We start from the raw sequence: 23,476 nt of genomic DNA, 5'->3' as shown, positions 1-23,476 counted from the left end.
TGTGTGTGTGTGTGTGTGTGTGTGTGTGTGTGTGTGTGTGTGTGTGTGTGTGTGTGTGCTGATTTCTGAAGGATTTTATCAACCTTAAAGATGATTTGCTTTTAAATTTCATTTTATATGAAAGTGCAGCTTTGATAAAATGATTTTCTGAAACCATTGTGTCCTGGTGGATGGATCTCACAACATTTAATTTGATTTTATTGTTTAAATGTTTAATGTTTTCCTACTTTTATTCCTTGTTCTGTTATGACATCAAAGAGGATCAGAGTTAAAATAACAGTAAATAATGAAATAGTGGAGCAGAAAGTGCAAAAAATGTTCAGATCCCAAACTGCTTCAGGAAAATATGAAAATATTTTGCATAAAACGATTCCATTTGTGTTTAGTTGATATTTTATGCATACAGAAGGAAGTGATTTTTCTTGTTTAGTTCCTACTTGTGTTTTATTTATTTTTTGATCTGTGTGAGCAGAAATGTTTGATTTGATTTGGAGATGCAGGTAAACGCTCCTCTGTGTTCATCGTCTTCTTCAGCTGCAGAAGCTGTAATAAGGTCAGAGAAGCTAAACGAGGCGCTGGACTAATTAGTCCTAATAGGCAATTAAATCCTTTTCATTTCGATTTAACTGCTGCCACCAAAACTGTGCAGCAGAAACACGTTGAGAGTCGTGCAGGTTGACGGTCATCAGGCTGAGTTAAAGTCGCCGACATGATGCATGTTGTCCTTCATCTCGCTGTGGAAAAACTCCTGCTGAGATGGAAGTTTCCCACCAATCAGGGCGGCTCCTCTCTCCCGCTGCGGCCCACTTCCTGTCTCTGGCAGAAGGGCCCACTCGGCCCCGGCGGTCCCTCCTCGTCCCTCAGGCGGCTCCATATGTCCCTCGCAGGGCGCCGGAGCCAGAAGCCGTTCTGGGAGTTTCATTTGACCCGATTCAGGTTCAGGTTTAAGCCCAACTTTTTGTTTGGTTCTGAACGGATCCGAACCCTGGAGGGACGTCTGGGTCAGGGGTCAGATTTAGGTCTGAGGTGTGAAATGAGTTGTGTGATTGTGGTTGTGTGTGCGATTTTGTGAGTGTGTGTGTGTGTGTTGTGTGTGTGTGTGTGTGGTTGTGTGTGCGATTTTGTGAGTGTGTGTGTGTGTGATTTTGTGTGTGTGTGCGTGATTGTGTGTGTGTGTGATTTTGTGTGTGTGTGGTTGTGTGTGTGTGTGATTTTGTGTGTGTGTGTGTGTGTGTGATTTGTGTGTGTGTGCGTGATTGTGTGTGTGTTTGTGTGTGTGTGTGGTTGTGTGTGTGGTGTGTGTGGTTGTGTGTGTGTGTGGTGTGTGTGTGTGTGTGGTGTGTGTGTGTGTGTGGTTGTGTGTGTGTGTGTGTGTGTGTGTGATTTTGTGTGTGTGTGGTTGTGTGTGTGTGTGTGTGTGTGTGATTGTGTGTGTGGTTTTGTGTGTGTGTGTGTGTGTGATTGTGTGTGTGGTTTTGTGTGTGTGGTTGTGTGTGTGTGTGTGTGTGATTGTGTGTGTGTGTGTGTGTGTGTGTGATTTTGTGTGTGTGTGTGTGTGTGTGTGTGTGTGTGTGTGTGTTTTGCGTTCTGTGGGATTTGACGTGACATTTCTCTGCTCTCTGCTTGTTTTCTTCACAGTAAATATGAAAATAAACCTTAGAATTAAAATGTTTTTATTGCAGCAGGACAATATGCCTCTGATCATTTATAAAAGTTTGAGGTTAAGTTCATTCAGTCAGTAAAAGGCCCGCAGCATCACAGATCCTCCACCGTAGCTGTGGCCTTCCTCAAACTCTATTAATGCTGCAAATATTTAAATGCCTTTAAATCTATTTGCAGCATTAATAGAGTTTGAGTTATTCAAGTTTCCTTGAATAACTTCTCTCCATTTTCAAATATTTTCTGATACGAATGAATCCATAAAGTCACATGACGACATGTGAAGGGAATGAAAACGGATCAGAATCCAGATTGGATCCCGTTCATCTGAACATGCTGTATTATTTATAAACTAAACCGTTGATTTATTTTACACCTCAGCTGAAAACTGGAGGATTATTTCACATAAAAATGTGCATTTGTTGGACCGGTCCAATCTCACCAAAAATTATAGCAAAAAATAGGTGAATGTATGAAGGTTAAAGGTCAAACTTCATGACTGGAACTTTAGAAATAGAAAGACATGAAGAAGAAATCCTCTTCTCTCTAAAACCTGTTCAAGAAAATAAATGTAGTTTAAGTGTCTCATCTTTAATAATTTCTAAAAATAAATCAATAAATTGGATAAAGAAGCAGGTGAAAAACTGATCAGATTAAACTTCAGAGTTTTTATTGTTTCAGTTTTAAATATTGTTTTAATCTGAGAAGGTCATGAAATTGTTGAAGAGGAGATGAATCATAACTTCTGGTGAAAGTTGAACCACATAAGCAGAAAAGAGCCATAAAAAATATTAAAAGCATGAAATTATGAATGAAAAACAATCTGCAGCTGAAGGTTTGCACGCAGCGCCCCCTGGGGGTCAGCAGGTTGCATTAAGACAACAGAGTCACAATTTTAATAAAGATGCAATTTTACCAGTGAAATTCATAAATTGATTAGAAAAATGTGATTTCAAAGTTTCGATGGTTAAGATGTGAAATGATCTGATTCTTTCTCTGCTGTTGTTTTAAAGCTGATAATAATTTGATTCTGACATGTTAAAAAATAAATTATTTCCATTTTGTAAAAATGATACTGAAGTATAACATTTCTTATTTTAATTTTTAAATATTTTTTTTTATCATTTCTACTTTGGCAATATTATGATTGAACATTTCAACTTTTCTCGTATTATTAATATTTTATTCTCTATTATGATTTTAGTCATTTGAATTTTACTCGCATTAATACGGCTTTATTGTAATTTTATTAGGCTTAATGCTCATTTTATGGCACATTTTTCTTAAATTATTACGACTTTGTTTTCATATTTTTTCAACTTTATTATTGTATAAATACAAATTTAATATGAAATGTTTTCATGTCAGATATTTTTTATTAATTTGTTTGATCTGCAGCTCAGTGACCTTTACTGACCTCTGACCCCCAGGACCCCCCCAGACGACTCAGGGATGCGTAACAGCGGCGCGGCGGCGGCGGCTCTCAGCTCCACGCCGCCCAGCAGCCTCCCGTCTCAGGCGAACCCCTGCAGCCCGCCGGACTCCGCCTCCTCGCTCACGCCCTGCTCCTCGCTGCCCCCCTCCGTGTCGCCCACCCTCACCGACGTCTTCGGCCTGCCCACGCCCCCTATGGGCAGCGGCGGGGCCTACAGCCTGAGCTCGTCGTGCGGCGGCAGCGGCAGCTCGCGCTCGCCGTCGCCGCTCACGCTGATGCAGGCGGTGGCGGCGTCCGGGAAGCCGTTCGCCTCCAAACCCGTGGAGCTGTGGAGCAAACACGACGTGGCCGACTGGCTGGACAGCCTGAACCTCGGCGAGCACAAAGACGCCTTCCTGGACAACGAGATCGAAGGCGCCCACCTGCCGTCGCTGCAGAAGGAGGACCTGATAGACCTGGGCGTGACCAGAGTGGGCCACCGTATGAACATCGAGCGCGCCCTGAAGCTGCTGCAGGACAGATAGACCTCCCGGCAGGCAGGGGGCGACCTGCGCACAGCTCCCTTTCACGCTAGCTGAAGCTGCCTCTTGCTGTTGTTGTCGTCTCATCCTGCGTCGCCGCCCTCATCTCAGAGCTTCGGTTTATCCGCCCCCTCCTCCCTGCCGCCCTGGGCGACCGCAGGGAGAGCGAAGGGCACCGGCGGTCCGTCTGCCGGTTTCTGGAATATTTTGGACTCTGGAAACAGAAAATCTGATTGGTGTGGAGGTTCCTTTGGCAGACTTGTGCTCTCCCTGCCTCGCTCTGGATACCGAGACGTTTTCCTGGAGTCGGTGCGAGAAGAACCAGCTGAGCTGGTCCGTGCTCCTTTTCTACCTTTGCTAGTATTTCTTCAGAGAATATTTCTTCACTAGAGTCCTAACGGAGTTATATTTCTGGGTGCGGCTGTAGGAGAACCTCTGCAGACAGACGGACTCCGACTTCTGTTGCTTTTCACCTGTTTGTGTCAAAACTGGAGCATCAACATGTCACCGTCCACAGAGTTCATGGAGATTCAAGCTTTCACTCACAGCATGCTCCCTCACACACACACACACACACACGCAGACACACACACACGCAGACACACACACAGACACGCGCACATACACAGACGAACACGCAAACACACACTTATGGATGGCGTCCACATCAGGATGTAGGGAAACCTGAGGTGAGGACATGAGGAGGACTGGACCTCCAACACGTCCTTGTTCTTACTTCACTTTTCCTTCCTGCACCGTGTGTGTGTGTGTGTTTGTGTGTGTGTGTGCGTGTGTGTGTGTGTGTGTGTGCGCCTGTGTGTGTTCCTTTTCGACCCAGAAATCCCTGCGACCCGTTTAGCTATTTTCATAAATCTACTATGTAGGCCACAGTTTAACAGAAGTAGAACTTTTTGTGCCTCACTCAGTCGGATCTGTTCCACCTCACCAGTAACGGGTCAGCACTGGGAGCACTGGGAGCCCACCACCATGCTGCCGTGTCACACACCTGCGCACAGGTCGTACGAGTCCAGGTCTGATTGAAATGGTACAGGAAACATTTTGGGAAATACACAAGTTTGTTCCTGGATTTCAGATCCCGCTCAACTGATTCATTTAAAAATACGGATGTTTATCCAAACATAAAATCAACCATCTCCATCACATTTAAAAAATGACAAACACAGGATTGTATTTCATCCACAAATTCGCCCCGAGTGTTTTAAACATGCCAAACCCCTAGGGGGCGGAGTAGCATGACGCCCAAAATGTCAGCCAATCAGAAGCCTTCAAAACAACCACAACTTCCTGTTAGGAATTAAACATGGCAGCAGGAGAAAACTTCCTTTAAATAACATGTTAGACTTTATAAAATACAAGACAATTTATTTTGGGAATCGTATCAAAGAAAGTTTAATATAAAGTAAAAATATAAGAACTGAAAGATAAAAGGTTATAATGCGCACAGTGTGTAAAACAAACATGAATATATATTAAAATTATTATATTATATTATATTATATTATATTATATTATATTTTTAACATCAAGTCGTTTGTCTAAAAAGATCCAATCAGACCAAACTGTGTATTTCTTAAAAAGTTGCATTTGGATCCAGTTCAGTTGGACACAATATCAGCTTGTGACAGATTGAAATAATAAAACTTAATATAAAAAATATTTTAAGCACATAGAAAAACACTTTAGAAAAGAAAAATAATATTTTTATTTCACAAAATGACTGAAACGTTTGTGCACTGCTGTCAGATTAGAGATTAATAACTGATAGCTGGAGCTGAAGGTTTATTGAAGGAAGACAAGCAGGACGTCGTTAAAACGTCCACTTGACGTTTCTGCTCCTGTCGGGTCAGAAATGAGTCTCTGAAACTCGGCTGGAGTTTGGAGTCGAATCATTTATGAAGCTGAAGGTTGTTGTGTTTGTACATAAGAGTGTTTAACGGGATAAAATGTCTATTTGATTCTGTGTATAAATGGTGAAGAAGGAAGTTTATGAGGGTAGATTTATAGCTGCAGGGCCGACCTGATGACCAAAGCCCTGGCCTGGCCCTCACTGGCCCTGCCCCGCCCCGGCCTGCACCCCCGCCCGGCCCCCCCTGGCCCGGCGCTGCCCCCACCCTGCGCATCATCCGGCAGAGGATGCCTTAACAAGCTTGCTGCTCCCTTCCTCCACCCAGCTCCTCCATCCGAGCACGTCCCGCTCTGACCCGTCTTCGTCGGCTCCATCTCGCCCGTCACGCAGCTTTTCTTCAGGAGACAGACATCCACAACCCGTGTGTTCTGTGAACATCAGCCGTACGGTGGCTGGCGAGGGACAATGCTGCTATAATCCTGTTTTAAACTCAGCGGAGGGGGTAGAAAAGCACAGTATTTTTAAAGATTTGTATAGAGTTCTATGAAATTTTATAGAGGTTATCTGAACAAATACTGTTCAACACTGATGCTTGGATTGCCAAAAACAGAAATAATATATACGTAGATGAAAATGTGATTATTATTATCATTATTAGATTTATGGGTTATGTAAGAAGCAATATTTATTCTGAATGAATCTCCTTGGTTGTGTTTATTTCTCCATTTTCTCACCCACCAGTGTTTTCATGATGTGTTGCCTAAAGTAGAAAACACTCTGCTGCAGTAGATTTAAGATATTTCTGGCCAATGAAGTGTTTTCTGACAAACACCACCTGCCTGAGTAGAGCGCCCCCCCTCAGCGCAGAGCGTGTAGAAACTGAGGGAAGCGTGTACATTTTGACCCCTGACCCCTGACCCCGCGCCGTAGAAACCTGTATGAAAACCTTAGTGTGTCAAAATAAATCCACCTTAAACACTAAGCGGTGGCTGCAGTTTCTCTGTGGAAACGTAGAGCAGAGTAGATTTAGTAGGAATCTTCATCACCCCCCCACCTTCATCATCGTCAAACATCCAGGTAACTTTTAGTTTCTCTTCCTTTAATTTGCCATGAATAGATTTTATTCTTTAAGTCTTCATAGAGACTAAGATGTTTTGGTAATTTGTGCAGAAGACTTGTGTTTCTATGTTGCTGTAATTTTGTGCTACTGAATCATCATAGAGTCGAATAATTACTGAAACGAAGAGAGACATTTCCTGTAAAAGCACTCGACTTCCTCCCCCTCCAATTCCTCAAGGTTTCTTGTATGGCAACCAAAAGTCACTGTAAGAAATAAATATAATATTGCACTAGAGCCGTGTTCTTCGGGTGTTTTATTGCCGCAGCAGCAGCAGGTGAACGGCGCCACCTTCTGGAGAATGTTGGTAGGACTTCAGTTCACTGAGTGAAGCTGCAGAACATTGAAACTGATTCAGGAACTTTTCTGGGTTTCGTTTCGACATTTCAGCTTAAAGCAGTCAAACATAATTATTTCAAAAATCTCTAAGAAGTTTAATATCTTTTTAAAAAATAAATAAAATAAGTATTTTGTGACAGTTATTTTATTCTTGGCCAAAAAAGTGATTTTTTTTTTGCAGAAAACTTTTAGCAAAGATAACGAGTTATTTTGGTGACGACGTTCTTTGTCACTCATTTCAGAAAGCAAGGAAAGATTCTTTATTCTTTGTCGTTTTGTAAACCTCCAACAGATTCCTGAATGGTTTTACTCAACAATCCTCCCGGGTTCTGGTTTCGCACCAGTTTTTCCTTCCACTCAACTTTCTATGAAACTGCTTCAGTGTGACACCAGCTTCCTGTATTTACTTCTTTTTTTCACATTAAAATTTTCTGACACTTAATTTTGCATTCATTTCTGAGCCAGTCATATTTCCCTGAATGTGTGACAGTTATGAGTTTCATTTCTGAACTGAGTGGCCGATTGTTAATATATTCAGTTTTCTGATGTTTTAAAGGTACCTGCTCTTTGCCTGACTGATGTCCAACCCAGAGGATCCACAAAGCCTCCATAATTTATCAGACATTTTCACTTTGACTTCTGAAAGCTGCATTTTCAGGTAACATCTGAAAACAAAAAGGGCCCAAAAGTGTTAATTGTTCATACTTTATTTATTGAAACATAAAAAAAAGAAAATGAAAAAGCAGATAATGATGCGATTGAAGCTAATAGATAAAAATAATCCATTTGAAAAGGTCACTTCATTAGAAAACCCAGAGATGAATTAAAGTCGGAGCTTTGTTCCCTTCAGAGCAGCCGGACGCCGGCAGCAGGCGCCCCCTGGTGGCGAGGAAACATTAAGACAGAAAAAACTAAAACACCGAAACATTCGAAGCAGCGAAACGAACAGAAATAAGTTTAAAAATGACCAAACAGGACATGATTCCAAACATGATAATACTCTACAGGTCGAGTTCAAGGCTCGGCCCGACTCAAAAGATAGAAACTCTGGAAACATCTCGGCTTTAGGAAGAGACGGGGGGCCGAGTCACTGCCGGGCCGAGTCACTGCCTCCCGAGTCACTGCCGGGCCGAGTCACTGCCGGGCCGAGTCACTGCCGGGCCGAGTCACTGCCGGGCCGAGTCACTGCCGGGCCGAGTCACTGCCGGGCCGAGTCACTGCCGGACCTCCACGTTGGCTGGGAAGAGGCCGTAGGCGCCCCTGCAGACGCCGCGCCACCAGCCCTCATCGATCATCTCGATGTTGGTGATGATGTCATCGGGGTCGAAGGAAATCTCGTCGTCGCCGGCTGAAAACGAGAAGAGAAGAATTTAAATCAGAGCCAGAATTATAGCTAAACTCACAAAACAACAAAACTAGTTAACATTTACATTAAGCTGACATAAATAAAAACGGTAATTCATGGAGAAAAACTAAACAACTGGAACTAAATCACAAAATTATCAAAATACAGATATAAAATGAAAACTAAACTCCTGTAACTGATTGGTTCCGACTCAACGAGGCGGGAAGCGTTTGGCATCACCTGCTTGGTAGTCGTAGAGAGCCACAGCCGTCACGCCGAGGTCGTCTCCGTACTCGTACTGCTGCTCATCTGCATGCAGACACACAGCATCAGGCCCGCAGCATCACTACTGAACACACAGCATCAGGCCCGCAGCATCACTACAGAACACACAGCATCAGGCCCGCAGCATCACTACAGAACACACAGCATCAGGCCCGCAGCATCACTACAGAACACACAGCATCAGGCCCGCAGCATCACTACTGAACACACAGCATCAGGCCCGCAGCATCACTACAGAACACACAGCATCAGGCCCGCAGCATCACTACAGAACACACAGCATCAGGCCTGCAGCATCACTACTGAACACACAGCATCAGGCCCGCAGCATCACTACAGAACACACAGCATCAGGCCCAGCAGCATCACTACAGAACACACAGCATCAGGCCTGCAGCATCACTACAGAAGACACAGCATCAGGCCCGCAGCATCACTACAGAAGACACAGCATCAGGCCCGCAGCATCACTACTGAACACACAGCATCAGGCCCGCAGCATCACTACTGAACACACAGCATCAGGCCAGCAGCATCACTACTGAACACACAGATCAGGCATCAGGCCCGCAGCATCACTACTGAACACACAGCATCAGGCCGCAGCATCACTACTGAACACACAGCATCAGGCCCGCAGCATCACTACAGAACACACACAGCATCAGGCCCGCAGCATCACTACAGAACACACAGCATCAGGCCTGCAGCATCACTACAGAAGACACAGCATCAGGCCCGCAGCATCACTACAGAAGACACAGCATCAGGCCCGCAGCATCACTACTGAACACACAGCATCAGGCCCGCAGCATCACTACTGAACACACATCAGGCCCGCAGCATCACTACAGAAGACACAGCATCAGGCCCGCAGCATCACTACTGAACACAGCATCAGGCCCGCAGCATCACTACTGAACACAGCATCAGGCCCGCAGCATCACTACTGAACACAGCATCAGGCCCGCAGCATCACTACTGAACACACAGCATCAGGCCCGCAGCATCACTACTGAACACAGCATCAGGCCCGCAGCATCACTACTGAACACAGCATCAGGCCCGCAGCATCACTACTGAACACAAAAAAGACCAAAATGCTGCAGCAGTCAGTATTCCTGCAGGTTTCACTAGCAGTTTTAATTTACTGACTTTAAACTGAAGGAAGTTCAGCTTCTTAAAAAGAAAAACTTTTTATTTATATTTTTGGGATTAATTTAGATTTTTGTTATTTTTTTCCCCCAAAAAAGCCTCAAATCATGAATAAATTCTTGGAACAAAGTTTGTTTCCTGTTTTCTGGAAGTTTCCTACATCATTAAAGTTGCAGGAGAACAGCTGCACTGCATGATGGGGTTTGTAGATTTTTCTCTTAGCCAGAAATACAAAGTTCAGCTGAAACTTCCTGGATGAACCTTCAGGACGAAGGAGTTCTAGTGACTTTTTGAGAACCCGCAGGAGGCACCGGGAACCCGAGGGGAACCACCGGGAACCCGAGGGGAGCCCCACTGGGAACCCGAGGGGAGCCACCGGGAACCCGAGGGAGCCACCGGGAACCCGAGGGGAACCACCGGGAACCCGAGGGGAGCCCCACTGGGAACCCGAGGGGAGCCACCGGGAACCCGAGGGGAGCCACCGGGAACCCGAGGGGAACCACCGGGAACCCGAGGGGAGCCCCACTGGGAACCCGAGGGGAGCCACCGGGGAACCAGGAGCCTTTGTAACGCTGCTTGGGGAAACGCCTGAGTTAATCTGGGGCGAAGGCGAAGCGCCACCTGCTGGAGCCGCGGCCTCATCGGGGTTCTGGTACAGGTCCGGCTGCTCGTAGGCGTCCTGCGTCTCCTCGTACAGCTGCTCGTCGTTCGCAGCTTCGCTCTGAGAGTTCTGCAGGAGGAAACAGGAAGTCAGTTGCCGTGAATGTCCAGGAAGTGGCGGGCCGAGTCTCCCAGAACCCACCTGGAGCTCTGCGGCAGGCTGGACTGGGGGAGCGGGGCTGGGACTGGGAGCGTGGACGGGGGACGGCGGCCGCTCCGCTTTCGCCGCGCGCGCCTCCTGCTCCTGATCCTTGGCTTGGCGCCGCGCCCGCTCCTCCTCGGCCAACCGCCGGTCCTCCTCCTCCTTCTGCTTGGCGATGTTCTCGAAGCGAGCCTTGATGCTTCCTGTGCTGCTGCCCGCTGCGCAGCAACACACAGAGGTCAAAGGTCAGAGAGGTTCACAAGAACAACTGGCGTAAAGTTTCATCTTCATATCTGGCATGTTGGATAAACCAAGTGATAAAAACTGTTTTTAACGTATCCAGGAGGTTAAAGGTGAAAGTTCACTTCATCTGATGTATCGAGTCTTTGTTCTTCTACGTTTCGCTCAGAAAGATAAAAACAGCAGAAGAAGAAAATGATCCTCACCAGCTTCCACAGGTTTGGTTTTCTGGTAGGACGACGACGGCTTCTCCACGTCCTCGAACTTCCCCCGGCGCTCTGAGAGACAGAACCGCGTCAGAACCGGGTCAGAACCGTGTCAGAACCGGGTCAGAACCGCGTCAGAACCGGGTCAGAACCGCGTCAGAACCGCATCAGGAGGCGGGTCTGATCCGGGTCTGATCAGCGTCAGGAAGCGGGTCAGAACCGGGTCAGAACCGCGCAGAGCATCACCTTGTCCATGCGGTCGTCCTGGACGCCAAACTTCCCTCCGAATCCTTTGGAATAATCTGGAAGAGAGACGGCAGAGCGTCAACTGAGGCAGCGCAGTCCATCAGAACCAGGCCGGTTCTGGTCCGGATCTCTGGTGGAGCGGAGCGAAGGGGGCGGAGCCTCATGAGCTCATGCTGACGGAGCTGCAGCCAACAGGAAGTGGGCGTGGCGTGCGCGGTGACCCGACAGCATGCGCCGGACGGAGAGGAGAACGCGGCTTCATGGAGAACCGGACCTGCAGAACCGGACCTGCACCGTTTAGAGATCAATGAGAGCAGCCGGCCCGTCAGAACCAGAGCAGCACTGATCTGGACCGGACCGGACCGGCTTCCTGCCAGCAGAACTCCGGCTTCCTAAAGGCCCACATTTCAAACACCGTCAGAAAATCTGATCAGATTATTAGTTTGATTTTAATCTCACATTATTTCCAACTTTATGCTCCCAATACTAACATTATTTTCTGTATCTTTGCATAACTTTTATCATACGACTGTTTTTGTTACGACTAATCTGGCATTAGAGGCAACACTGCAGCATTTAAACTATTCTTGCATTTAATGACTTTATTTTTTAAGACTATTTTCATGCTATGACTTTAATCTGTTATTTTAATAGACTTATTGTTGCTCTGTTATGAATATCCAGATCATTAGACTTTTATTTCCCAGGTGCTGCAGGAAGTCGGCCATTTCAGGAAAAACTCCTGAAAACCTTCAGGAATCCTGGAGATCAATTCCAGGAAACCGATGAAAACAGAAACGACTTTTAACTTTTCATGATTTTGTTCACAAATTAAGAACAAAAAACTGACTGAAAGATTTTATCAGTTCAGTTGAAACATCCAGCTGGTCCATCAGTGCTGCAGAGGTGTGTGTGTGTGTGTGTGTGTGTGTGTGTGTGTGTGTGTGTGTGTGTGTGTGTGTGTGTGTGTGTGTGTGTGTGACAGCAGGAGCCAGACAAGCCGAGGGAAACGTTCCGGTTTGTGTCTTTCTGGGACTCGTGTTTTGCCAGGTTCTCCTTGTGCTCATAGCTCAGCGCACAGCGGTCGACCCCACACACACACACACACACACACACACACACACACACACACACACACACACACAGACACACACAGACACACACAGACACACACACACAGACACACACACACACACAGACACACACACACACACACACACCACACACAGACACACACACACACACACACACACACACACACACACACACACACACACACACACACACACACAGACACACACACACACAGACACACACACACACACACACACAGACACACACACACACAGACACACACACACACACACCACACACACACACACACACACACAGACACACACACACACACAGACACACACACACACACACACACACACAGACACACACACACACACACACACAGAGACACACACACACACACACACACTCACACACACACACACACAGAGACACACACACACTCACACACACACACACACACACACACACACACACACACAGAGACACACACACACACAGACACACACTCACACACACACACACACACACACACTCACACACACACACACACACACACACACACACACACACACACAGACACACACACACACACACACACACACACACACACACACACACACACACACACACACACACACACACACACACACACAGGAAACAGGAAGAACGTCTCCAGGTTTCTATGGCGACAGGCTGGGATGTGTAGGAGGTCCAGTTCTGGATGAAGGTCGGAACCCGTCTCACTTACAGAACCGGTATCAGGAAGTGAATCAAAGCCGCTTCACCTTTTACCCAATGAAACAGATTCTGCAAACCAGACCCGACAGAACCGGATCGGACCCGACCCAAAGTGACCCAGATTCAGGTCTTTATGTTTCAATGAATAAAAGCAACTAAAGCAACCCAATCTGGACTGGGCCGACCCGGTTCTGAGCGACCCGGTTCTGAGCGACCCGGTTCTGAGCGACCCGGTTCTGAGCGAGCCCCAGACACAGATCCAGGCTCTCAGGTTTCTCTTCCTCCTTCTGTGTGTTTGGCGAAGTTGTTGACCTGCTTCAAATGAAACCGCAGCAGAGCTGGAGAGGAACCAAGAGGTCCAACAGAACCGGTCCACCTCCAGACCCAAAAACTCTGTTAACCTCCGGATTCTGGTGCAGAACTTTGAGAGAGGAGGATTTGAACTGATGTTCTCCCGACATCTCTGAATTTCAACATGGGTGCAGATAAACGGCTCATCGCCGGAGAGGCCCGGAACCGCTGCAGGCCGGAACCACAGCGGGGCGGAACCACAGCGGGGCGGAACCACAGCGGGGCGGAACCGCGGCGGTCCGGAACCGCAGGCCGGTCCAGAACCGCGGTGGTCTGGAACCGCGGTGGTCTGGTCGTACCTTTCTGAGACTCGTGAAGCTGCAGCTTCTCCTGGTGATCCCAACCCAGCGCCGATTTATCCTGCCGGTCCGTCTGAACACCAAACTTCCCACCAAAGCCTTTTACGTAGTCTGGAGGAGAACCAGAGGAGAACCAGAGGAGAATCAGAGGAGAACCAGAGGAGGAGAACCAGAGGAGAACCAGAGGAGAACCAGAGGAGAACCAGAGGAGAACCAGAGGAGAACCAGAGGAGGAGAACCAGAGGAGGAGAACCAGAGGAGAACCAGAGGAGAACCAGAGGAGAACCAGAGGAGGAGAACCAGAGGAGGAGAACCAGAGGAGGAGACCAGAGGAGGAGAACCAGAGGAGAACCAGAGGAGAACCAGAGGAGGAGAACCAGAGGAGGAGAACCAGAGGAGAACCAGAGGAGAACCAGAGGAGGAGAACCAGAGGAGAACCAGAGGAGGAGAACCAGAGGAGAACCAGAGGAGGAGAACCAGAGGAGAACCAGAGGAGGAGAACCAGAGGAGAACCAGAGGAGGAGAACCAGAGGAGAACCAGAGGAGAACCAGAGGAGGAGAACCAGAGGAGAACCAGAGTCACACTGATTTCGCTCAGCAGAAACTAAAACACGTTTCATTCCGTCTCTCGTTATCAATTATTATATTGATAATTGGTCATTATTTATTTTAGTTCTTCATTATTTTCCTGATGATCAGATTGAAAATAAAGCCTCATTCTGCAGATTCAGGGCTTTTTATACAGTATTAGAAATATATTAATGAGTCTTTTGATCCTTTTTAAGTCAGAAAATAAACATTTTCTTGCCTAAAAAGCAACAGCAGTTTTTCTTACTGCAGATAAAAATCCTTCTAGAATAAAATGTATGAAAAGATGCACAGAAACATCTTTCCATGTCAGACGAGCTGCAGATCAAAACAGATTCTGGCGAGTCGGGGCAGAACCGCAGGCGCTGCCGAACCGGGCCTGCAGACACAGATCCCCTCGGCTGCTGGGCGTCCGGATCCGACTCCTCAGAACCAGAAACAGAAAACCAAACTGAAGAAACAAAAAGGCGCCGCGATGGCCGGGTTCTCCAGAACGTTCTGCTCGTTTCTGTCGGTCCAGCTGCTTCCGGCTGCGGTTCCAGCCGGACCCGTTGTCACCTCCACTGACCTTTCTGCGACTCGTGCCGCTCCGTTTTGCCCTGGTACTCGAAGCCCACGGCGCTCTTGTCCACTTTGTCCGTCTCCACGCCAAACTTTCCCCCGAAACCTTTGGCGTAATCTGCAGAGAGAAACGTTTGCTTCCATAATTTAAATCATTCCAGATGTTTCTGGTGATTTTACTGAAGGAAGCAGATTTTAGACGCTTTCTAAATGCAACTCTGAAATGCATCTGTGACCTGAATCCACCTGCAGCAGCGAAGCGTCCAGAAGCTGCAGGTCAACAGGAAGCAGATCAGTTTGATCCAGTTTCACTTCCTGCTCCGTTTTCAAAGGCTCAATAAGGAGGAAACTGGCCGCACATAAAAATAGCGGCGGCGGCAGCATCATAATGTGGGACCGGGAGCCTAGAGCTGTTAGAATCTGCTCAAGATGTGAGGCTGGGGTCAAAGTTCATCTTTCAGCAGGAAGAATTGGTTGATCATGGCGCCGGATGCTTTGGATCAGAGCAGATTCATGTCCAGATCTGAATTCAAACTGATCTTCAAGCTCAGAGTTACATTTCTACAGGAAGCAGACCAGGAATTGTTTCCTTCCACCAAATTTTCCACTGCCATGAAGAACGAACCTTTCTGCGACTCGTGTTTCTCAGTTTTGCCTTGATAGTCGAAGCCGACCGCGCTCTGGTCGACCCGATCCGCCTGAACGCCATACCGCCCGCCGAACCCCGTGGTGTAGTCTGCAGGTCAGAGGTCAGAGGTCAGAGGTCAGGGTGAAGCAAAGCATTTCCTGCCCGCACATCGACATGTGAAGCTGCTGCTCAGCTGCTACCAGGAACTCTGGATCATTAATCTGGAGCATTTCCATCCTGCACATTCCAGGAATGTGAGAGGATCGGCAGGCGAGTCTGGACAAACCTTTCTGCGACGCGTGTTTCTCCGTCTTCCCAGCGTACTCGAAGCCGACGGCCGACTGCAACCACACGGAAAAACTTTAATTAAAGGTCAATAACACAGTAATTACGGATCCTGTTATTTCACACCGGAATAACGTCGAATTATTGACGTCGGATCTCATCAAGAACAGAGAGACCTTCCTGTTCAGGGCTCGATTTTATCTTCTAAATCAGGATCAACAACATTTGGCTATTTTGACAAAATAAAACCCAAAACTTTATTTTAGGTCTCAAAATAAAAATTAATTTCTACAAAATAATGGCAAAACTTCTGTTGAACTGTCGACTTTATGCAGCCGCTTATTTGAGAAGTCAGTTTTCATTTCGACATTAAAAGTTTTTTCTGTCAGTTTGTTTAAAAATGTCCAAAACACAAATATGAGAAATGAATAAATCTTCTCTCAATGTTATTTTTAACTGTATAATCAAAATTTCTTTTGTTGTAAAAACTCTTTAAATCGGCCCTGGATCTGCATCTGATTGGTTCTTTATGTTGATCCGGCGCGCAGCAGGCAACAGGCCCGGTTCTGACCGCACCAGAACCAGGAACCAACGCTCGTCTCCAATGTTTCCCTTTTCAGGTCCAAAGTTCAGAAATGAAGCCATAAAAAAAAAACTTCCTCTTCAGCCTGAGGAAGCCAGAAGCTGCTGGAGGTTCTGACTTTTGTTCAAACGACCAAATGATCCTCAGCAAAGGATGATAAAAGTCATTTTATCATCGCTCATCAATTTAAACTAAAATCTCAAACTCTGTGTTGATTCCTGAGAAAACCAGATGATTTTCATTCACCTTAACAAGATTTAATGCAGTTTTACTATGAATCGATTCAGATTGGTTGAATAAAAATCGATTCAGATTGGTTGAATAAAAATCTGCTGTCATCTGATTTGTCCTTCCGTTTTCTCCCCATCAGCCTGATCGGCTTTAAAATGCAGCTGGTTTTCACTGACCAGCAGGAAGACGTGAATGTGATAAGTTTGGTTTTTAAGATCAGAACAAGTTTGCAGTGGCTTCACAACTGCAAGTCTTAAGCTTCAGATGTTAGCGCTGCCGATATCGACGCGGTTCGAGAGGAGGCACCTTGTCGACGCGGTCGGCCTGGACGCCGTACTTCCCTCCGAAGCCTTTGGACGTGTCGGTCTGGGAGCAATGCTTGGACAGTTTGCTCTGGTAGTCGTGACCCACAGCAGACTGAAGACACAACAAATCAAATCCATTTTAAAGGCAACCACACAAACAGCAGCATCATTTCTAATAACATCTATATTCTCTCCAGTTTCTTCAATTTCATAAAGTGCTGTATTTCAGACTCAGATGGAAATCAACAGAAAACTGTATTTAGATCATTTAAGGCTGATCATTATTTTAGTAAGCAATTATTCTGAGGCACATTTTTATTTAAACTCTTAAGCTCATTTTATGCAATACTAGAAATGCACTAAAATGTGCAAACAAACAAATAATTCCTTTTATAAATAAGAAAATACATATTTTCTTGATTCAGCTAAAAAATACTTCTGGTATAATTGCATCACATAAAGCATGAAATATTAGCATTTATAACCACGAATCAACTGGATATTATCATTTCTTTATGTAAATGACAAAGTTTCCACGACTGCAGCTTCTGACAGACGTTAAACCCGAATAGTCTGAGGGGAACCGGCACCGCCATGCAGACAGCAGGGTGAAGCGCCGACGTCTGACACACACACACACACACACACACACACACACACACACACACACACACACACACACACACACACACAGACACACACACACACCCACACACACACACACACACACACACACACACACACACACCGGCTCAGTCACTGCTGAGTGGTTGGAGAGTTTAAACCGACCAGATGAAAACCATCTGGTCGGTTTTCCCCTTCAAGAGACTCAAGATAAACTTGAAGTTAAACTGGTTTGAATCACAACAGAAAAATGTAACGAAAAGAGTCGCCAACGACTCGGTGACGAAGCCGTTAGGAGGTCAGACGCTCTGGGAAAACATCCAGAAGGTTCTGCAGGATTAAACTCATGAATGGTGGGAAGTTTGGCTCTTTGTCATCTGGAGATATTTCTACCACGAGGAGCAAAGCAGCCAATCAGAAAATGAGCATCAGAAATAAATTATTGTAACTTGAAAAACAAAAAGAATAATGATGAAAAATTTGAGATTAAAATAATTCTGGGATCAAATTTTCCTCCTGTGGCCGGCTGGCTCCTACCTTGTCCATGCGGTCCTGCTGGACTCCGAACCTGCCGCCATAGCCGTGCGACGCCTTGGGCATGTTCTCCAGCTCCTTCTGCTTCAGGCTGGTGTGCTCCGTGGAGACGGTCTCCCTCAGCCGGTGGATGCTGCAGCACAGGGAGTCAAACGGTTAGCAGACGCAGCCGACAGCGGGACTCAGACAGGAAAAGAGCATCTGCATCCTGACTCGATGTGCTCCTGGTGTCCCGACCCGGCCACCGTCTTCGCCCCCCAGCGCTGCTCCTTCTCCGACACGTCATTCTGGAAAAAACACAAAACGGCGTAAACATGCGGATCAGGAGAGAGGAGGGAGAGACGGGAGGATGAAGGCGAAACCTCAAAGTCCGGGTCTGTCTCCCAGTCGTCTCCGCCGTCATCAACGGCAACCTTGACGTTTTGACCTGCAGCAGCTTTCCACATCTTCAATCAGCTCAACTCTCACTGCAACACAGACGGGTCAGACGTTACCGACGCTCCTCGTCTTCATCCATCAAAACCACAATTTTCATCTCTTCAAGAAAGAAAAAGAACTGAAAGAAAAAATCTACACTGAATTAGAGGAGGAGCAGCAAACCTGCTCAGATTTCCTTACATTATGATGATCAGCCAATACTGATGTGAAGCTGATCTCTGGCTAATGTCTAAAACTAAAGCAGCTTTCAATCCACACAAAAACAGATCTGCATCCGTTAACATCGGAACGGCCAGGATCTCCTGAGGTTCATGCATCCACACATTAAATATCACTTTAGCTGATTTCTCTATTTAGCTATAAATAGATCAGAGAAGTTGGTCCTGCAGATCTGAGCAGCAGAGGTCCAAACACTCAGCCAGAACCGCCTGGTTCAGCCTCAGCCGTCTGCAGGAGAAAAACTAAAACCAGACGCCGGAAAGCCTTCAGTTTCCCCAGAAATTAATGTTTAATTTGTCTTTTTGGTTCAAAAAACAAACACTGGAAATAAAACCCTGGAAAATAATCCTTTTTAACAGAGCTGCAAAAAAAAAAAAAGACTTACTGTAAGTAACACTGCAGTTTCAGAGTGTTTGGTTCGGTTACACTTTAACAGACCAGTAACATATTTGGCCAGAGGGTTGGATTCCCTGCTGCCCAGATAAAGACACAATGGTGATGTCACTGCGACGATGAAAAGCCAAATGAGAGAAAACCGTCTATTTATTTTCCTGCTGTAGAATTACCAAACCTTTCTGTGCTGAATCCAGTAAACAGACAGAAACTACGACCCGTATCAGATTTATCAGAGCGATTCCAATCCCTTCACTTCCCAGAAGCAGCTTTGATTTGTGCTCAAGTCGCGTTCAGGTTTTTACATCATTGATGCGTCATCATTCAGACCCAGAAGCCAAATCTGGATGTAAAAATGGCTGACGCTAGCTTCCTCTGTCATGTCTGCATTATGTGACACTTTAAATTAGCAGCAACAATAAATCCTGAGCATCATTATGTGCTGTGAGAGCGAATCCCTGGGCTTTTAATTTGGTAAAATCAATCACGAAACAGGAAGAATATCCCATCCTCTCTTCTCTGGAGCAGAGCCTGGCCTGACTTTGCAGGCCAGCGGTGGGTCTGCTGAGCCCAGATACTCAGGATGTTTCACTAAGTGCTGAATTTACTTAACAGCAGCAACATAAATGAACTTTTATCTCCACTTCTTTGTGGAGAAACAAGAACATGAAAAATTAAAGAGATTATTGAAAACCATCAAAGTGCTGAATCGTTTTTACAGCAGCAATGATTGGTGGTCTTTAAAAAAAATCTGATAGTTTTTCTTTATTGTGTAAAATCTGGCATTTTAAAAATGGTACAAGTCAAAACAGAAGAAACGCACGCCGTGAAGGAAACCAGACAAAACTAATCCAGAAACGGAGATTTAACTTCCTGTTGATGCAGGAACCCGAAGCGAGACGATGGAAGCAGAAACTCAGCTCAGCTGCATCAGAAGCCAGGAATCGTTCCTGTTTCTAAATCACATCCTGGGATCCCAGCCAAGTCTGAAGACAACAATCAAACCTCTTTTCACTGGTTTAGCAAATTATGTATAGGAATTTTTTAAAGAAACACAATTTTAACTTCTCAATAATTATCCCACACCTGAATTTGTTTTTCTGACTCATCCTGACCTTCAGTCGGTTAAATAAATGGCTCTGATTTCAAACCACTTCACCTGGAAGGTCTGAGCTCCACCACATCATAAAACATTAAAATGTGCAACTACAGAAATATTTCATCAGCTGCATGAGCAAAATCAGTTTTCTTCAGGTTTTATATGAGTTTTCCACACAATGATTAATGAGAGGAATCATTAAGCAACAGTATAACAAGTGATTTATTTAGAAAGCCTCTGATTTTCCTGGATAAATGGACCTGCAGTGTCTTCAGGCCCAGGCGGATCAGAACCACCAGGTGGGATGTTTGGGTCCGTCTGAACAGAACCTCCCTCTGCAGCCCTTTTGGCCTCATCAGCCACATTCCTCGGGTTTCTCCTGACTCAGCAGCGTGTGGACAGCCAGCATTCATCAGCTGGTCGGTGGGACCAGGAAGCAGGAACCTGCATGGTTCCTGGTCCATGACAGGAATCTCAGCAGAGCCACGCCCAGCTGCTGCTCACCTGTCTGAGGTGAGCTGATGACACTGAGGTGCAGACAGTCTGGTCCAACACTGTTAGTTGATTTCTGGCCTTTGCTCTCAGTCAGTTTCCTCCTGATCAATCAGATCAGAATGTCTGAATCAGCCAATTATCGGCTGAATCTCAGCAGGTTAGTTTCCTCCAGGTTGAACGTGAAGCAACATCAGAGGATAAAACCGAGCAGCAAACCGCGGTGCTTGTGGGTCAGACTGGTTCTGGTATTTCCTGTTCCAGTTCTCCAGCTAGCAGCATGCTAACGCTAGCCTTCCTTCTGGAATGATCCCGGGAATCAGCCGTCCCGCTGCGAGGCGGCCCGAACACTCACCGTCACCCAGACAAAGCTTCAGTCCAGTCGGCTGGAGAGCGCGTCCCGTCCCGGTACAGCTGATCCGGTTAAAGACGAACCGTTTGTGGAAACCGCAACGTCTCCTTCCGCGACTCTTCCGGCTCTCCCGATATCCCGATCCAGCCGTGACGTCACACGCAGGCGGGGCGTCGCGGCTAATAGGTTTTCTGCTCCAGGCTGGTATGGAGCTCCAGAAGTACCAAACCGAGCCGCTTTTTTATTACTGTGATAATAAGATTAAACAAAACTACAACACCGGTATGTTACAGAAGAACACCTTTAAAAACACACATATATTTCAATAAATATTCTATAAAGTTCATTTATTCCAGCAAAAAGGGAAGCTCAAATATGGATTTAAAGTTATTTTTTAAGTTTTCTGTTGGAAGTTTTAACTATCCTGACTTACATCTAAGCCGCTTATATTCTTCTTCTGAAAGAATAAAAATTTATTGGACTATTTTCTATGATTTTACAAACATTGCATTTTATTTAGCTTGTATCAGGCAAGGCGTTTTGATACATAACATGAGCAATTCTCAAATAATAAAACCCAACCATCAATCACTTTGTATGAATGTAATTAATACAAAAAGACTTTTGTTTTTTTGTGAGGCTCCTTTCCTCTAGATTTCAGACTCTGGCTTGTAGGACAACAAATTGCAGCTTTCTGGTTCAACTTGTAAAGATGAACTTTATTTAACTTAATATCTGTGGAGCTGGTCAGAAGTTTCCATCCACTCATGTTCAGGATTAAAGTAATAATATTATGGAGCTTTAAAAAACACTTGAATTGTGTTTTTTTTTAGGCTGGAAGTCAAGATTGTTTTTCAAACTGGTTAAATATTCATACACTCCAGTAATAACTGGTAAATGTCTCTGCAAGCTGATCACACACTCCATCACAAGCAACCACTTCAGACATCATTTCAGTTAAAACCAGTTTGAATCCAACAAACGCAACACGAAACGTCAAGACAGAAGCTCAGCCTCGGATCTGCAGTGGAAAATAAGTTTCAGTATTTTATTGAAAGTAAGCAATAAATAATACTGTGATAAAAATAGTTTATAAGTACTCAGACTGTACATCATTGTTACAAGATCAGAAGATTCAACAGGAGGAGCAGGAATAAAAACAGCAACATGATTTGCTTTGTGCATAAATGACAAAAATCACAAGAAAAAGAGACAACGTCGGTTCCTTCTGCATCGGCACGGAGACGGATGTTAGGACCTGTGTTTCTGGGGAACGAAAAGGACGAGACAACGCGGACGACTGATAATAAATAAGGGACAGGAAAGGAGTTAAGAACAATAAGGCTTGGTATAAAATCTTAGTACAAAGCAATTTTAAAAAAGGTTTATGGGAGGACGCGATGGCAGCAGGGATCAGCTGAGGCCTCGGTGAACTTGGTCCGCTAACGGAGCCCGAGGCGCCCGCCTGGACCGGACCGGACCGGACCGGACCGGACCGGCGAGGACGTCTGCGGGATCTCCGGAGATTAGGAAGGCTTGATTAAAGGGATCTGCAGGGAAAGGCGTGAGGGAGCTTCCTCATGAAACCTGGAGGTCTGATTTCACTGAAAGCAGCCTGCCGCTGCTGTTAGATGGCTTCAACTCTGGAGCATCAACATGTTTTGGTATTAGATATGAAAGAAGAAAGCAGAAAAAATCTGTTTCACATGATATTTGTCGTCATGCCCTGGATGGCCAGCAGTTCGGTTCAAGGCGACAGACGATCAGTTTATGAAACTCCAGCGATTAATTCACACAAGTAAGAGCCACATTTACATAAACTCACAGGTCAGGAGCTACAAAAAGATATGAATTAAGTTATATGTCATATTAAAGTCACTTAAGAATAAATTCAGTGATTAGAGAAGGAAAACATACATCTGGTCAATAATCAGGATTATAAAAAAGATTAGATAAAACGTCTGCTGGTAGAAATATACAAACTCCAGACAAGAAAAACATTCAGTTACAGAAATCTGAGACCAAACGGTTTTAAAAAGTGGGCTGATTAAGGGGACAGAGGCAAAAAGAGGTTACATTATAACTCCAAGTCAATTAAAAGTCCCATTGGTTGACATAAATATCATAAAAACATAGATTATTCTAGAAAGTTTCCTCTCAGGAAGTATCTGCTCCGTCGATAAAATCGTCCTTTTTAGTTTCGCTTCAGTTCATCATCCTGGTTCTGAATGCAGGGAATTCCCCTTCATCCTCTGACCAGCGGCTACCTATAGAAATAATGAGGATAAACTGAGAAGGGAGGAGAGAACAATGATGGATGGATGGAGGCAGGGAGGGAGGGAGGGAGGGGAGGAGGAGGGAGAGGGAGGGAGGGGATGATGGAGGGAGGGAGGGAGGGAGGGAGGGAGGAGGGAGGGAGGGAGGGAGGGAGGGAGGGAGGGAGGGAGGGGGAGGGAGGG

At 45.8% G+C, this 23,476-nt stretch overlaps 2 protein-coding genes and 1 pseudogene across 4 annotated transcripts in view; 1 reads left to right on the top strand and 2 right to left on the bottom strand.

Moving 5' to 3' along the window:
• LOC129352159 (SH3 and multiple ankyrin repeat domains protein 2-like) overlaps window positions 1-6,836 on the top strand; it is a 161,197-nt pseudogene extending 154,361 nt beyond the window's left edge.
• A 791-nt stretch (window positions 6,837-7,627) lies between these two features.
• Window positions 7,628-21,168, bottom strand: LOC129352163 (src substrate cortactin-like). Of its 3 annotated transcripts, XM_055021035.1 has the most exons (15): window positions 21,021-21,168; window positions 18,387-18,491; window positions 18,238-18,311; window positions 18,028-18,157; window positions 16,868-16,978; window positions 15,749-15,803; window positions 15,460-15,570; window positions 14,842-14,952; window positions 13,686-13,796; window positions 11,218-11,273; window positions 10,972-11,041; window positions 10,526-10,743; window positions 10,345-10,453; window positions 8,524-8,592; window positions 7,628-8,286 (listed from the first exon to the last, which is right to left on the bottom strand). In XM_055021035.1, exons 2-15 carry the CDS (start codon window positions 18,468-18,470, stop codon window positions 8,153-8,155), a joined length of 1,443 nt encoding a protein of 480 aa, XP_054877010.1. In that variant the 5' UTR covers window positions 18,471-18,491; window positions 21,021-21,168; the 3' UTR covers window positions 7,628-8,152. The 3 variants fall into 3 exon arrangements, with proteins under 3 accessions (XP_054877010.1, XP_054877009.1, XP_054877008.1); XM_055021034.1 differs by lacking the exons at window positions 11,218-11,273; window positions 13,686-13,796 and having other exon boundaries at window positions 7,628-8,019; window positions 8,116-8,286; window positions 10,972-11,035; window positions 14,891-14,952; XM_055021033.1 differs by lacking the exons at window positions 11,218-11,273; window positions 13,686-13,796 and having other exon boundaries at window positions 10,972-11,035; window positions 14,891-14,952.
• An 883-nt stretch (window positions 21,169-22,051) lies between these two features.
• The window catches only part of ppfia1 (PTPRF interacting protein alpha 1), a 50,670-nt gene continuing 49,245 nt past the window's right edge, over window positions 22,052-23,476 (bottom strand). Inside the window, 1 exon segment of the mRNA XM_055021030.1 lies at window positions 22,052-23,306. The gene's annotated coding sequence lies outside the window, so the exon portion shown is untranslated.

The sequence above is a fragment of the Poeciliopsis prolifica genome, unplaced genomic scaffold (genome assembly GCF_027474105.1).
Source record: "Poeciliopsis prolifica strain line A6 unplaced genomic scaffold, Auburn_PproV2 SCAFFOLD073, whole genome shotgun sequence".
Taxonomy (NCBI): Eukaryota; Metazoa; Chordata; class Actinopteri; order Cyprinodontiformes; family Poeciliidae; genus Poeciliopsis; species Poeciliopsis prolifica.
The sequence above is the reverse complement of the archived record's forward strand: the minus strand, read 5'-3'. Positions and strand labels throughout refer to the sequence as shown.

Coding starts and splice junctions, on each gene's coding strand:
- LOC129352163 (XM_055021035.1), bottom strand. CDS start 18,470: ATGTGGAAAGCTGCTGCAGGTCAAAACGTCAAGGTTGCCGTTGATGAC. Junction 15,804..16,867: donor AGGCCGACCGCGTCGACAAG/GTGCCTCCTCTC, acceptor GTGTGGTTGCAG/TCGGCCGTCGGCTTCGAGTA. Junction 10,744..10,971: donor AACCAAACCTGTGGAAGCTG/GTGAGGATCATT, acceptor GTTGCTGCGCAG/CGGGCAGCAGCACAGGAAGC.